The 15,702-nt window shown below is 47.1% G+C and overlaps 1 protein-coding gene across 6 annotated transcripts in view; it reads right to left on the bottom strand.

Moving 5' to 3' along the window:
• Positions 1-15,203, bottom strand: part of LOC138952106 (fibropellin-1-like) — a 75,026-nt gene extending 59,823 nt beyond the window's left edge. For 5 of the 6 annotated variants that reach the window (XM_070323699.1, XM_070323701.1, XM_070323700.1 and 2 more), the window contains exons 1-13: positions 15,130-15,203; positions 13,744-13,994; positions 13,017-13,160; positions 11,661-11,796; positions 11,156-11,317; positions 10,520-10,674; positions 10,192-10,356; positions 6,851-6,891; positions 5,359-5,475; positions 3,809-3,922; positions 3,587-3,700; positions 2,497-2,610; positions 1,740-1,853 (exon numbers count right to left, since the gene is read on the bottom strand). In XM_070323699.1, coding sequence (XP_070179800.1) covers positions 1,740-1,853; positions 2,497-2,610; positions 3,587-3,700; positions 3,809-3,922; positions 5,359-5,475; positions 6,851-6,891; positions 10,192-10,356; positions 10,520-10,674; positions 11,156-11,317; positions 11,661-11,796; positions 13,017-13,160; positions 13,744-13,976 — 1,609 coding nt within the window. In that variant the 5' untranslated portion in view covers positions 13,977-13,994; positions 15,130-15,203. Of the gene's footprint in view, positions 1-1,739; positions 1,854-2,496; positions 2,611-3,586; positions 3,701-3,808; positions 3,923-5,358; positions 5,476-6,850; positions 6,892-10,191; positions 10,357-10,519; positions 10,675-11,155; positions 11,318-11,660; positions 11,797-12,683; positions 12,744-13,016; positions 13,161-13,743; positions 13,995-15,129 lie in introns of those variants that run through there. The other variant, XM_070323704.1, reaches the window with a different exon arrangement.
• Positions 15,204-15,702: the final 499 nt, after the last annotated feature.

The raw sequence follows: 15,702 nt of genomic DNA, 5'->3' as shown, positions 1-15,702 counted from the left end.
GCTCCTACCAACAACCAGGAGAAGCTATTACCAACAACCAGAAGAAGCTCTTACCAACAACCAGAAGCTCTTACCAACAACCAGAAGAAGCTCTTACCAACAACCAGAAGCTCTTACCAACAACCAGGAGAAGCTCTTACCAACAACCAGGAGAAGCTCTAACCAACCTACCAACAACCAGAAGCTCTTACCAACAACCAGGAAAAGCTCTTACCAACAACCAGAAGCTCTTACCAACAACCAGGAGAAGCTCTTACCAACAACCAGGAGAAGCTCTTACCAACAACCAGAAGCTCTTACCAACAACCAGGAGAAGCCCTTACCATCAACCAGGAGAAGCTCTTACCAACAACCAGAAGCTCTTACCAACAACCAGGAGAAGCCCTTACCATCAACCAGGAGAAGCTCTTACCAACAACCAGAAGCTCTTACCAACAACCAGAAGCTCTTACCAACATCCAGGAGAAGCTCCTACCAACAACCAGGAAAGAACACAATGACAGACATTCATGTCAGTGACGTGTTAGCTAATACCCACCAGGGGACGTCAGTCAGTAACAACAATTCAATACAAAGTGGATTTCCCGACAACCTATTTCCCAACGCCACTGCAGCCATGTCTGTTCCCGCAGGCTGTTCCATCATATCATCTGACAACACGAGCTTTGTACCCTGGGATCACCCTGACACCATTGTCAGCGCCCAGGCGGAAGATATAACACGCAGAGTTAAGTCTGCCGTCATCTTGCCGCTCCTCTTTCTAATTGGTGGCCCAGGCAACGTCATCAACATGGCGGTGTTCTACAAACAGGGCCTCCGGGAACGGGTCAACCTGTGCCTCTTCGCCCTGTCTCTCGCGGACTGGCTGTACCTGCTGCAGGCCATATTTTACTTCGGTGACCAGATCCCGCTGTGGCTGACCACTGGTGAACGGTACGGCGTCATGACCATTACCATGACCAACTACAACCTGGTGGGCTTGTTCGGCTTCACCTGGGTCTCTCAGATCATCTCTGCCATCATAGCCAGCGAGCGGTGTCTGTGCGTGCTGAGTCCCTTGCGCTCCCAACGGCTGATCAAAACCAGGACCATGGCTGTCGTGCTTAGTTCGGTGTTCGTGGTGATTGTGGGGCTGTACTTCGTGGTTGGCGCGCGGTACCGCCTGGGCTGTGTGTACGACTCTGGTACCGGAACATCCACTGTGGCCTATGCGGACAGCGAGTTTTACACACGACACCCAGCCTTCATCAACTACCTCGACGGCGTCCTCTTCGGCACCGGCATCCCTGTGCTGATGATGGTGGTGGTGACGACAACGACGACGATAACGGCGACGAAGATCCGCCAGGCCGCCAGGTGGCGCGCAGAGAGCTCATCGAGTGACGCAGTGAAGACCCTCTCACCCCGTGACGTGGCGCTGACCAAAATGTTGATCGGCACCTCCCTGCTCTTCATGGTGTGTGTCTTTCCCATCGCTCTCTTTCGCTGTGTCTGGCTCTTCCTGCCAGAGATCAACCCGGGCCGTCTTCATCATAATCTGTACTTTTCATCTCTATGGATCCTAGACGCTCTCACCTATGTCAACTCTACCTTCAACATCTTCGTCTACTACACCATGGGATCTCGCTTCAGGAGAACATTCTGGGCACTCTTTAGTGGACAGAAAAGGAAGAATGCACCATGTACATCGTTGCCAACTATTGCTTTGGAAATATCGAAGTAAGCATCTGATATCTTACCTGTCTGACACTGTAAGTCTGTATAACCAGGTGCACACTGACACAGGTAGCCGTTGACCTGATCTACACAGGTAGCACCGTTCTGACAGGGAGCACTCACACACTCGTTTACGTCTGAAAATAAACAGCACATCAGAGGATTACTTTGAAGCGAAAAGTCTTGTCATGATATGGCGCTCTAGCTCCACAAACATTCAACATAATTCAAAATCCCTACTTATTGACCTGAACAGGACCTACCTTGTGACCTTGACATTGGAACAAGATCAACCTGACTTGGGTCATGTTTAGAGATCATCAAACCCTGGAAACATGTGAATGTTCAAACACCTAGCTACATCAGATCGTCCATGAAAATCGCGTGTTTGGAGGTTGTTGTTGGTGGTGGGGTTTTTGTTTTTGTTTTTACTAGAACTTAACCCCACTGTGTCTTTGAGTTGATGAAAGTCAACTAGACTGAGATCATGTCTGAAGGTAATCAAAGCATGACAGTATGTAAAGCTTTAAAAACGTCGAAGAAACTAGCAATTTTCCTTCTTTTTTTTTTACCTAAACATGACCCCGCTGTGAGATCGATATCTTACTAGGGTCTCCACCAAGTAAACTGTCAAAGGTATAGAATTGGAGAAAAGCTCGACGGTGAGTGTTATCATCTACGGTCGGCCCTCAGGGCGGTAAGACGAATGCTAAGCTGAGTGAAAAATCTACTCTCTTCTCAATTTTGTGATTCCCCTCAAGTCAATAGCAAAACTCTTACCTGTCTGACATTGTAGGTCTGTATAACCAGGTGCACACTGACACAGGTAGCCGTTGACCTGATCTACACAGGTAGCACCGTTCTGACAGGGGGCACTCACACACTCATCTATGTCTGGAAGTAATCAAAACAGATTTAGTTACTTTGAAGTAAACAAGAAGGGCAAAGCCCATACGACTCACATGCTTGACCTTGACCTTCAGCTAAACCTAGCAATGACATCATACACTAAGAACTGCTTTACACATTTTTCCTACCAAAATACATGTGACCTTGACCCAAGGTCAAGGTCATCCAAGGTCATGCAACACAAAGCTGTTAATTCAAGACATAGGAAGTACAATGGTGCTTATTGGCTCTTTCTACCATGAGATATGGTCACTTTTAGTGGTTCACTACCTTATTTTGGTCACATTTCATAAGGGTCAAAGTGACCTTGACCTTGATCATATGTGACCAAATGTGTCTCATGATGAAAGCATAACATGTGCCCCACATAATTTTTAAGTTTGAAACAGTTATCTTCCATAGTTCAGGGTCAAGGTCACTTCAAAATATGTATACAATCCAACTTTGAAGAGCTCCTGTGACCTTGACCTTGAAGCAAGGTAAACCAAACTGGTATCAAAAGATGGGGCTTACTTTGCCCTACATATCATATATAGGTGAGGTATTCAATCTCAAAAACTTCAGAGAAAATGGGAAAAATGTGAAAAATAGCTGTTTTTTAGACAACATTTATGGCCCCTGCGACCTTGACCTTGAAGCAAGGTCAAGATGCTATGTATGTTTTTTGGGGCCTTGTCATCATACACCATCTTGCCAAATTTGGTACTGATAGACTGAATAGTGTCCAAGAAATATCCAACGTTACCGGACGGACGGCCGGACGGACGGGGGGGACGGACGGACGGACGACTCGGGTGAGTACATAGACTCACTTTTGCTTCGCATGTGAGTCAAAAACATATTATTGTGTCGGAGTCCGAAAGAGATGAACTGGTAACGATTTAAGAATGAATTGTTCTAATAATGTAAGCTTTCTTGTTATTTGATGTCACATTTCTAAAGTCAAAGAAAATTGTTTTACCTATCTGACACTGCAGGTCTGTATAACCAGGTGCACACTGACACAGGTAGTCGTTGACCTGATCTACACAGGTAGCACCATTCTGACAGGGGGCACTCACACACTCGTTGATATCTGTAAGTAATCAAAAAGATGATGTTATTTTTGATGTGAAAACAACTCTCACAATTTTTTTATTTTTTTATGGTACCACAATTCCAATGTCAAAGCAAAACGTTTTACCTGTCTGACACTGTAGGTCTGTATAGCCAGGTGCACACTGACACAGGTAGCCGTTGACCTGATCTTTGCATGTGCCTCCGTTCTGACAGGGGGCACTCACACACTCGTCGATGTCTGAAAAGAGGTAGTGATAGAATGTTCAAGTGGTAAGCGTGGAAGGCAAGCACAAAACGATCTCATGTTTGTAACCAAGTATATCAATTCTTGTCGGGCAATCTCCGGGAATAACTCGGTCATGTTTGTAACCAAGTATATCAATTCTTGTCGGGCAATCTCCGGGAATAACTCGGTCATGTTTGTAACCAAGTATATCAATTCTTGTAGGGCAATCTCCGGAAATAACTCGGTCATGTTTGTAACCAAGTATATCAATTCTTGTAGGGCAATCTCCGGAAATAACTCGGTCAGGTTTGTATGGATTGTGAATACTTTCTTCTCGAACTCCTTGTTCACGTGTTTCAGACACACCCCTCGCTAGTTACTCGCCTATGTTTTCACGTGTTTCAGACAAACCCCTCGCTAGTTACTCGCCTATGTTTTCACGTGTGTCAGACAAACCCCTCGCTAGTTACTCGCCTATGTTTTCACGTGTTTCAGACAAACCCCTCGCTAGTTACTCGACTATGTTTTCACGTGTTTCAGACAAACCCCTCGCTAGTTACTCAACTATGTTTTCACGTGTTTCAGACAAACCCCTCGCTAGTTACTCGACTATGTTTTCACGTGTTTCAGACAAACCCCTCGCTAGTTACTCGCCTATGTTTTCACATGTTTCAGACAAACCCCTCGCTAGTTACTCGACTATGTTTTCACGTGATTCAGACAAACCCCTCGCTAGTTACTCGCCTATGTTTTCACGTGATTCAGACAAACCCCTCGCTAGTTCCTCGCCTATGTTTTCACGTGTTTCAGACAAACCCTTCGCTAGTTACTCGCCTATGTTTTCACGTGATTCAGACAAACCCCTCGCTAGTTCCTCGCCTCTGTGTTCACGTGTTTCAGACAAACCCCTCGCTAGTTACTCGACTATGTTTTCACGTGTTTCAGACAAACCCCTCGCTAGTTACTCGCCTATGTTTTCACGTGTTTCAGGCAAACCCCTCGCTAGTTACCCGCCTCTGTTTTCACGTGTTTCAGGCAAACCCCTCGCTAGTTACTCGCCTATGTTTTCACGTGTTTCAGGCAAACCCCTCGCTAGTTCCTCCCCTATGTTTTCACGTGTTTCAGACACACCCCTCGCTAGTTACCCGCCTCTGTTTTCACGTTTTTCAGACACACCCCTCGCTAGTTACTCGCCTATGTTTTCACGTGTTTCAGACACACCCCTCGCTAGTCACTCGCTATGTTTTCACGTGTGTCATGTTGCCTCAAGAGTATTCACTCTTTCACAACCCTTACAAACCCGACCGAGTTATTTCCGAACATCGTGAATTTAAAATGAAGAAATGTCCACTTCCAAAATAATGTTAGTAGCTGACCACTGCCCGACAGTAATTTGTTCGTTGTTTATTTGTTGTATTGTTTGTTTGTGTCACGTTGTCAACACTTACCTGTAGCACACAGGTGGTCAGTGTACCCAGGTGTACAGGTACAGGTAAAGGCGGTGTCCCCCACACGTGTACACGTGGCTCCGTGCTGACACGGGGTGCTGTCACACGGGTCGATGTCTGTGCAGCAACAGAGCAGAATTATTAAACTGTGTTGACAATAAAATACCGCGACCGTTCGAGCGTGTGACTGCTGGCAACAAGTTGCAATGTGTTTGGCAAGAACAATGCCATGTGACTGCTGGCAACAAGTTGCAATGTGTTTGGCAAGAACAGTGTCATGTGACTGCTGGCAACAAAGTGCAATGTGTTTGGCAAGAACAATGTCATGTGACTGCTGGCAACAAGTTGCAATGTGTTTGGCAAGAACAATGTCATGTGACTGCTGGCAACAAGTTGCAATGTGTCTGGCAAAAACAATGTCATGTGACTGCTGGCAACACGTTTCAATATGTTTGGCAAGAACAATGTCATGTGACTGCTGGCAACAAGTTGTGTTTAACAAGAACAATGTCATGTGACTGCTGGCAACAAGTTTCAATGTGTTTGGCAAGAACAATGTCATGTGACTGCTGGCAACAAGATTCAATGTGTTTGGCAAAATATTGTCATGTGACTGCTGGCAACAAGTTTCAAAGTGTTTGTCAAGAACAATGTCATGTGACTGCTGGCAACAAGTTGTGTTTGGCAAGAACAATGTCATGTGACTGCTGGCAACAAGTTGCAATATGTTTGGCAAAACAATGTCATGTGACTGCTGGAAACACGTTGCAAAGTGTTTGGCAAGAACAATGTCATGTGACTGCTGGCAACAAGATTCAATGTGTTTGGCAAAATACGGTCATGTGACTGCTGGCAACAAGTTTCAAAGTGTTTGTCAAGAACAATGTCATGTGACTGCTGGCAACAAGTTGTGTTTGGCAAGAACAATGTCATGTGACTGCTGGCAACAAGTTGTAATGTGTTTGACAAGAACAATGTCATGTGACTGCTGGCAACAAGTTGTAATGTGTTTTGCAAGAACAATGCCATGTGACTGCTTGCAATAATTTGCAAAATGTTTGACAAGAACAATGTCATGTGACTGCTGGCAACAATTTGCAAATTGCTTGACAAGAACAATGTCATGCGACTGCTGGCAACAAGTTGCAATGTGTTTGGCAAAACAATGTCATGAGCTGATCGATCGCGTTATTGTTTGTTGACGAGTGATAAAGGTGCAAAATGAGCTGATCGAGTCACTGTCAAATGCTTTCAACATCAACTTGATGTTTTTCAGGGTTTATTTTAAAGGAATCTATCAGCTTGTCGTTTTGTCTGTCTTACTGTCTGCCTTATAGTCTGTCTTGTCTGTCTTGTCTGTCTTGATTTGTCTGTCCCTCGGTTAGTCCTCATTCTATGTTTGTCTTATTCCTCTATCCTGGATGATAATGACTCAGTGATATCAGTTCAAAGAAAGCGTTGGGGAGAACAACACCCTGCTGTGGCCACCTACCCCACGCCTTCACGCTGAAACATCGGGATTCACTGCTGCGTCTGCAAGAGAGATGGACATCAAGTAAGAAAATGTTGTACAAAACCAAAATACTGGGAGCTAGAAATACTCACCTCCCCAAACAATAGTGCGATAAGGAAACACGTCTTTATCTTAATACACATGCACGCTTACACAAACTTGTCATCACCAAGATGAAACAAAAGCCACAATTTGATGTGAATTCATTATATTGCTGATTGTATAATTTCACGCCTGTATGTCTCACAAACACATATTTCAATAGCACATACATGATCAAAGAAGAAAATAAAGGAATAAAAGACGTATTGTACATCAAAATGTTAAATGTCCATGGAAGGTCAAACACATTTGCACGATGATTAAACAAAATAACATGTTTCTGTTTTAAGTTCTTCTTCGTCTGCGTCCATGGGCTGAAACTCCCACGTACACTGGGTGGGTTTTTTTGCACGAGTGGATTTTGGACGTTTAACCCCGCCATTTAGGCAGCCATACGCCGCTTTCGGGGGATGTTTTTAGTTCGACTTTACGGACGTTTGCCTCTCATTTCGTTATGCCATTGATGACGAAGTCTGCACGTTCAACCAAATAGCAAAGATCCCATGAAATTGGGGAACACGGAAGATCCCATGAAACTGGGGAACACGGAAGATCCCATGAAACTGGGGAACACGGAAGATCCCATGAAACTGGGGAACACGGAAGATCCCATGAAACTGGGGAACACGGAAGATCCCATGAAACTGGGGAACACGAAAGATCCCATGAAACTGGGGAACACGGAAGATCCCATGCAACTGGGGAACACGGAAGATCCCATGAAACTGGGGAACATGAAAGATCCCATGAAACTGGGGAACACGGAAGATCCCATGAAACTGGGGAACACGGAAGATCCCATGAAACTGGGGAACACGGAAGATCCCATGAAACTGGGGAACACGAAAGATCCCATGAAACTGGGGAACACGGAAGATCCCATGAAACTGGGTGTCACGATCTGGTGACATAGACCAAGAAAGTGTCACTCAGTGGGGTGCCTTCTCTTGGTCAATTGCGACTGAAAGCGCCTGTGCGTGAGTCGGGGCTACACGGCAGAGTTTTGCTGACAGCGCAGAGCACGGGATTTGTGGCGCACGGATTTTTCGGGGGTAATTCTGCTTTGCCAGGCAGAATTGTGGATAGCTGAACTTGATATGTGACAAGGTCAGTCACGTGTTATTGTCTAGGTGGTCTGTGAGAGACACAAGGACGGCGCACTTGACACTCAGCGGCAGAAGAAGAAGGATCGAATACGACGGTTTCTAGAGTATGATGGATTTCACCGAATAGAATATTCGGCACTCTAGGGGAACTTCAGCGAGTTATCACCTTCTCACTGCCACATGTTTTGCTGAGGACGAGTCGTCAAATCTTTCCTTCGTCGTGCGATGGTCTTCGCATAAGTATTCGACAAGGGGTTTCTGGATGTTGTTGTCACTGTTGACGAACAGAGGCCATTCCAGGGAGGAAGCGGGTTTTGCTTCCATGAGAGTGCTACATTCATAGGCTGTTTGAGGTAATAAATCATTATTTAACGCTGTTGACGAGTCTGTGTTTGTGGAATGAAATACTCTCTGTTGTTCTTTCCAGGTTAGCGCATAATTTGCTCTCTGTGACGCTAAAATACTAATCTGTATATGGTTTTTGCAGATAGGGAGAGAAGGACGAAAAATGGCTGTTTTGTTGTTGTGAAAAGTCCGCTTGTGCAGGCCCACGTGCTCGATGAGATATGTAAAGATGACATGTTTAAAGGTGGAGGGTGAGGGGTAGCTGACATGTTTAGTGCACCGATGCTTTCTGTTTGCAGCCTTTTCCTAACTTCTGTTCGGCTGCCTTCTGCGGGACCACGCTAACCAGCACACCGGCTAACCAGCGAACCGGCTAACCAGCTAACCAGCGACTGGGTGCGGCGCCTGATGCCTCCACAGTTCCCTGCTTCGTCACCACGCTAACCAGCACTTCATTCGACGGAGCAGTTGTGGAGGCTAAAAAGACTAATTACAGGCCGTCCACCCAGTGGCCAAAGAAAGCTAAGTGCACCATGTCTTTGCACCCCGTTGACCACCGTTGTTATTTTTGCTATCTGTGATTATACTCGAGTAGTGACGACGTGGGGTGTGTGACACCTGCATGAACTAGCACTTTTGGAGCAGAACAGTCGTATTTTCTTATCTTTACACGGGATCAGCGTGTTACTATAATTTTCTATATTCTAACTGGCATTTTGTCAGTGACCACGGGTTTTTTACGTTTTGTGAACGTAAAAGAACCTATTTTGAGTGAAGTCTCGAGGGAGGTGGCGAGTTTTTACATAAACAGGCGTCTGAAACTTATACTTTTGTTGTCTCTATTAAATTGTATGACTGCGAGAGTGGATCGTGGTGTGGTTAGTTAGTTAGTAGTAACTAACCGTTTCATAATCACCTTAAGTGATATATTGAAACGTGACACTGGGGAACACGAAAGATCCCATGAAACTGGGGAACACGAAAGATCCCATGAAACTGGGGAACACGGAAGATCCCATGAAACTGGGGAACACGGAAGTAAATTGTCCATCACTCAGTACTATATAGTCATAGCATAAAAGACGTGACGCGCTCTTCCTAAACATTTGCTGAAATGAGATAAAATGTTGAGTTACACCACCACAACACCCAAGATAAAATGTTGAGTTAGCCCACCACAACACCCAAGATAAAATGTTGAGTCACCCCACCACAACACCCAAGATAAAACCTTGAGTTACCCCACCACAACACCCAAGATAAAATGTTGAGTCACCCCACCACAACACCCAAGATAAAATGTTGAGTTATACCACCACAACACCCAGGATAAAATGTTGAGTTAGCCCACCACAACACCCAAGATAAAATGTTGAGTTACCCCACCACAACACCCAAGATAAAATGTTGAGTCACCCCACCACAACACCCAAGATAAAATGTTGAGTCACCCCACCACAACACCCAAGATAAAATGTTGAGTCACCCCACCACAACACCCAAGATAAAATGTTGAGTTACCCCACCACAACACCCAAGATAAAATCTTAAGTTACCCCACCACAACACCCAAGATAAAATCTTGAGTTACCCCACCACAACACCCAAGATAAAACCTTGAGTTACCCCACCACAACACCCAAGATAAAACCTTGAGTTACCCCACCACAACACCCAAGATAAAACCTTGAGTTACCCCACCACAACACCCAAGCTCACCACCCCATCCCCTCCACGACTGACGGTGCCACGCTCTGCTCCACTCACTTTGTGCTGTCTTCTGCGATGGCGCATAGGATATGTTCGCCCACGTCAGCCGGTGTGGGTGTCCACGTCAGCTGCTTGGTGAACACGTTGTTACGTCCCTTGTCGTCAGGAGTGACCGCCCCTTGGGTCATGCCCCGAGGTCCCAGAACCTGGATACTCGAGATTCTAAAATACAGAAGACGACAACATTCTACTTATACACGTTCACTGTGTGTGGCAATTACAGTTTTTTAAATGCGTGGGTTCACATCTACATCTCTCTAACGGAAAAAAATCACACACACACACACACACACACACACACACACACACACACTGTTTCACTCACGTGGCTGCAGGGTTTTTGAGGTTGGAGGCGTAAAGGTTGAGGTTAAGGGTGTCCCCCGCCCTCACCACGATCTGTGCGCCCTCTGCCGGCGTGTCGTTGACAAACACGGGCCGCCAGTCACACGGCTGAAGCGAGGTCGGCGTCTGGATCAGAAACTGCGGCACACAGGTGAGTGAGTGTGTATGGAGGGTTACTTCTTGAGGTCGATAGATTGCCATTTAAACTTGAAATAAGCGCCGGGACAACCACCCCCACACACACACTTTCACACCACATCCGGGCTTATCTTCCCTTCCTTCCCTTCCTTCTCTGCCAAATCCTGAATTTACGACCGTGGTAACTATACGCTCTTCTGTTGACATTTATCAAGGAATATACGAGCATTCGTTGCAACCGCAAACTACGTTCAGCATCTGCTGGACATGTACACGGTTTGCACGTGCGAGATAAGAACATACAGAGGTCATCTAACCTCCAAAGCGCATAGTGCTTTTAGTTATGCGCTATAGAAATCTCCTTAATAAATAAATAAATTTATCCCCCCCCCCTTCCCGCCTCCTAAATACATCAGCAACACTGAATTGTTACAACACTCCAACAATTAAGAATCCCACAGGCAGTGGTAGCGAGTGTTACCTGCACGGGTACCGATGTGAGGACGTCCCCCGGGTTGTATGTCTGACCCCCCACAGTGATGGGGGAGGTGGGGGAGTCCTCCACGGTGATGGCCACAGCGTACCATCCCCCGGGGCTGTAGCTGGTCGGAGCGTCAGGCCGGAACGTCAGGGTGCACGTGTCCTGACACAAACAATGGGACACATTGCCTCACACAATGGCCTCACCTGATCCAGCGTCACGCCGGGCATCGCGTCACACACACTCTGACACTCGTCACTCTGACACTCGTCACACACACTCTGACACTCGTCACACACACTCTGACACTCGTCACACACACTCTGACACTCGTCACACTCACTCTGACACTCGTCACACACACTCTGACACTTGTCACACTCACTCTGACACTCGTCACACACACTCTGACATGTGTCACACTCACTCTGACACTCGTCACACACACTCTGACACTCGTCACACTCACTCTGACACTCGTCACACACACTCTGACATCACTCACCTCATCCAACGTCACGCCGGGCAGTGCGTCACACACACTCTGACAGGCAGAGCCGTTGGCCATACGGCAGCGGACCCGGTCACCGTCCGGGTCAAGGACGGGGATGCGTATCTTGTGGTCACAGTCATACTGCGTGCTGCACACAACGTCACGCGGCACATGTGGCTTACGGCTAAATTAACGTTAACCAGGAGTGGCCTAAACTCTCCAGGCTATAACATGCGCTCCCTCGTCACTACAACACTGAATCAGGTAGCTGGCGTCTATTTCAACAAATCCTATGGATGCTGCTTTTCACTCAAAAATGTCATCGGGAATGAGTTAAACTCTTTTTATATTAGAACAAATCAGAGCCTTTATAAGTCAACTGAACGCTCCTGTTTCTTCTTTCTTCTTCTCGTTTTCTCTTTCCAGACATCCACTCCTTTGGCACGCACGAATGTCTTACACTCCTGTTTAATTGTTTGCATAAATAATTAGCTCTCTCTCTCTCTCTCTCTCTCTCTCTCTCTCTCTCTCTCTCTCTCTCTCTCTCTCTCTCTCTCTCTCTCTCTCTTCATAAGAGATAGCTTGGAAGATTAGGCATCGCCTTAAACTGTCATCCCTTTGTAAGAAAGTTTTCACGTTGAATCTGAATCTCTATCTCAGAGCTAAATTCTCTGTGTCCAATCTGACTATCAATCATGAGAGCTATGTATATCTCAGAGCTATGTATATCTCAGAGCTATGTATATCTCAGAGCTATGTATATCTCAGAGCTATGTATATCTCAGAGCTATGTATATCTCAGAGCTATGTATATCTCAGAGCTATGTATATCTGTGTATAGGGGAACCTCCCTTGTAAGACTTCCCAAAATGTAAGAAATAAGAAAATAAGAAAATAAAAGAAAGGGAGTCTCAAAATGGAGGTACATTTACAGATGTTATGAACGAAAATCTGAGAAAACAAGATCTTAAAATGGAGACAGTCCTATATCGGGGGTCTTAACATAGGGGTTCCTCTGTACTGCCTGACACTGACTAGTAAATAGGCTTGCTGAGCGTGACAGGGCAAACTGACTAGTAAATAGGCTTGCTGGGCGTGACGGGGCACGGGGCAAACTGACTAGTAAATAGGCTTGCTGAGCGTGACGGGGCAAACTGACTAGTAAATAGGCTTGCTGAGCGTGACGGGGCAAACTGACTAGTAAATAGGCTTGCTGAGCGTGACGGGGGACGGGGCAAACTGACTAGTAAATAGGCTTGCTGGGCGTGACGGGGCACGGGGCAAACTGACCAGTAAATAGGCTTGCTGAGCGTGAGGGGGCAAACTGACTAGTAAATAGGCTTGCTGGGCGTGACGGGGCAAACTGACTAGTAAATAGGCTTGCTGAGCGTGACAGGGCTGGAGTTGGACAGGCCGGTGTCAGAGCGCTGTCTGAGGTCAATGACAGTCTCCAGGTTCCACGTGCCGCCCCCCTTCCCCCCGTCCAGGTCCATCCAGTTGCCGCCCGAGTACCTGGCAAGACATCAAACAATGATAGTGTCAGTAACACTGGCACCTCCAAAAAAGAGAAAATGCCATTGTATGACTTGAAAACTGTAATGGTTTTCGCCTGTGGGTCTTTTAACTATTCTGTCATAAATAACTCGACAACGCAAGGACGTTTAAAGCAATGGTGAGCCATGACAAGTTCAAGGCAATGGTGAGCCATGACAAGTTCAAGGCAATGGTGAGCCATTACAAGTTCAAGGCAATGGTGAGCCATTACAAGTTCAAGGCAATGATGAGCCATGACAAGTTCAAGGCAATGGTGAGCCATGACAAGTTCAAGGCAATGGTGAGCCATTACAAGTTCAAGCTGCGTAACAAATCAGAGCAAACTTTGCATTACGCTCACGTCGATGGCGATTCATACAAGAGGCACCTCTCCTGGGGTTCCGAGACCCTGCCTCTCCCTTCCCCACCCTCACATCTCCAAATACATGTTTTGGGGAAGAGGAAACCGAGCTTTCGGGAGGAGGAAGACATGTTCTTATTGGAGTAAATCCTCCAGAAGCAGGAGAATTCCAAGCCACATTCCCTGACTGCCTGTACTCACGCCACAGTGTAGGGCCCCTGTCCGATGAAGGTGTGGGTGAAGGACTTCTCTCCCTGCTCCCACTTCTCGCCGGGGTTAGCTCCCTTACAGTAGTAGCTGACGTCAGCCACGTCCACCGTCCCACCACAGCCCTGCGTGCACTGCCACTGGTTGTTGCCGGCCACCTGCTTGGACACCAGCTGACCCACCTTGGTTTCCGTGCACCCCGGCCCTCGCCCGTACGTCCACCCCATCTTGAAGGTCAGTTCTACCTGAAACAGTACAGTGCCGGGTGTCAACATGTTTTCCCACGTTGTTTTCTATATCAACCCGATTCCTTCACATCCTCAAACAACCCGACCCCGAGGCTGGCTTCTACCCACTGGGGTACTTTCTTGTGCACATCGGCCCTGCTGGCCCACCCTGCTCTCCCTCCGTGTACCCATGGCCATGGTCTCTACGCATGTCCAGCCCCTCTTGAAGGTCATGCAGCTCCACCTGGAGAGGAACTGGTTGTACCAGGCTGCCTGCCGGCCTGGAGAGGAACTGGTTGTGCCAGGCTGCCTGCCGGCCTGTAGTGGAACTGGTTGTGCTAGGCTGCCTACCGGCCTGTATTGGAACTGGTTGTGCCAGGCTGCCTGCCGGCCTGTAGTGGAACTGGTTGTGCCAGGCTGCCTGCCGGCCTGGAGAGGAACTGGTTGTGCCAGGCTGCCTGCCGGCCTGTAGTGGAACTGGTTGTGCCAGGCTGCCTGCCGGCTTGTAGTGGAACTGGTTGTGCCAGGCTGCCTGCCGGCCTGTAGTGGGACTGGTTGTGCCAGGCTGCCTGCCGGCCTGTAGTGTACGATGGTAAACCGACGCTAGCTGGCCCATCTGGCTCTTTGTCAGTGCTCCCTGGTAAACGTCCCTTGGTCAAGCCTGTCTTAGAAGTCCATTCTATCCCGGACGCCTTTGACGGTCTTAGCGTATCTCCATGCACTGATAGATGCACACTACTGATCCACGTCTTACAAGTTCACTCTATTGACGGTCTTGGCGTATCTCCATGCACTAATAGATGCACACTACTGATCCACGTCTTACAAGTTCACTCTATTGACGGTCTTAGCGTATCTCCACGCACTGAAAGATGCACACTTGTGATCGACGTCATACAAGTTCACTCTGCGAGGGACACATCTTTTCCTGTCTAGATGTACTGATGAATAAACAAAGGTTGTCACGACTGTGCTAGATTGCCCACGTCCAGTCCACCGTGTCAAAAAGGACATGTCCCATGTTGGACTTCTTTCAACTCGGCCCTCGTTACAACAGCGCTCAAATGAGGTGTTAGCTGTGTTCAATAACTGGTGGTCTTCTACAAAAAGCAGTTTGTTAGCTGGTGGAAGAACATAAAACCTATAAACTTACCTGGAACAAGACATCTTCATCACACTCTGGAGTTTCTCAGTTCCGAGAATGCAAATTCCAATATGATTTATGACGCGTATGAATGACGTAATGGTTACGTCAATGTTTGACTTCCCCCCCCTCTCTCTCTGTCTCTCTCTCTCTGTCTCTGTCTCTCTCTCTCTCTCTCTCTCTCTCTCTCTCTCTCTCTCTCTCTCTCTCTCTCTCTCTCTCTCTCTCTCTTGTGAAAGACTATGCCAAGTAATGCTGCGTCGCCCATAACAAATTAAGTAGATGTGCAACGCCAAGGCACTGCATACCCCAGCGAAAGACAAACCTCTCTCTCTCTCTCTCTCTCTCTCTCTCTCTCTCTCTCTCTCTCTCTCTCTCTCTCTCTCTCTCTCTCTCTCTCTCTGTGTCTCTCTCTCTCTCTCTCAAACACACACACACACACGAAAACACACACACACACACACACACCCAAGTTACACACGTACACACGTGCACACATACACACTCACTCACACGCACTCACTCACTCTCTCACACACACTTCTCTGTACACACAAAACACACCCCCATACGCACGTAGAC

This window comes from Littorina saxatilis, linkage group LG17 (genome assembly GCF_037325665.1).
Source record: "Littorina saxatilis isolate snail1 linkage group LG17, US_GU_Lsax_2.0, whole genome shotgun sequence".
Classification (NCBI taxonomy): Eukaryota; Metazoa; Mollusca; class Gastropoda; order Littorinimorpha; family Littorinidae; genus Littorina; species Littorina saxatilis.
The sequence above is the reverse complement of the archived record's forward strand: the minus strand, read 5'-3'. Positions and strand labels throughout refer to the sequence as shown.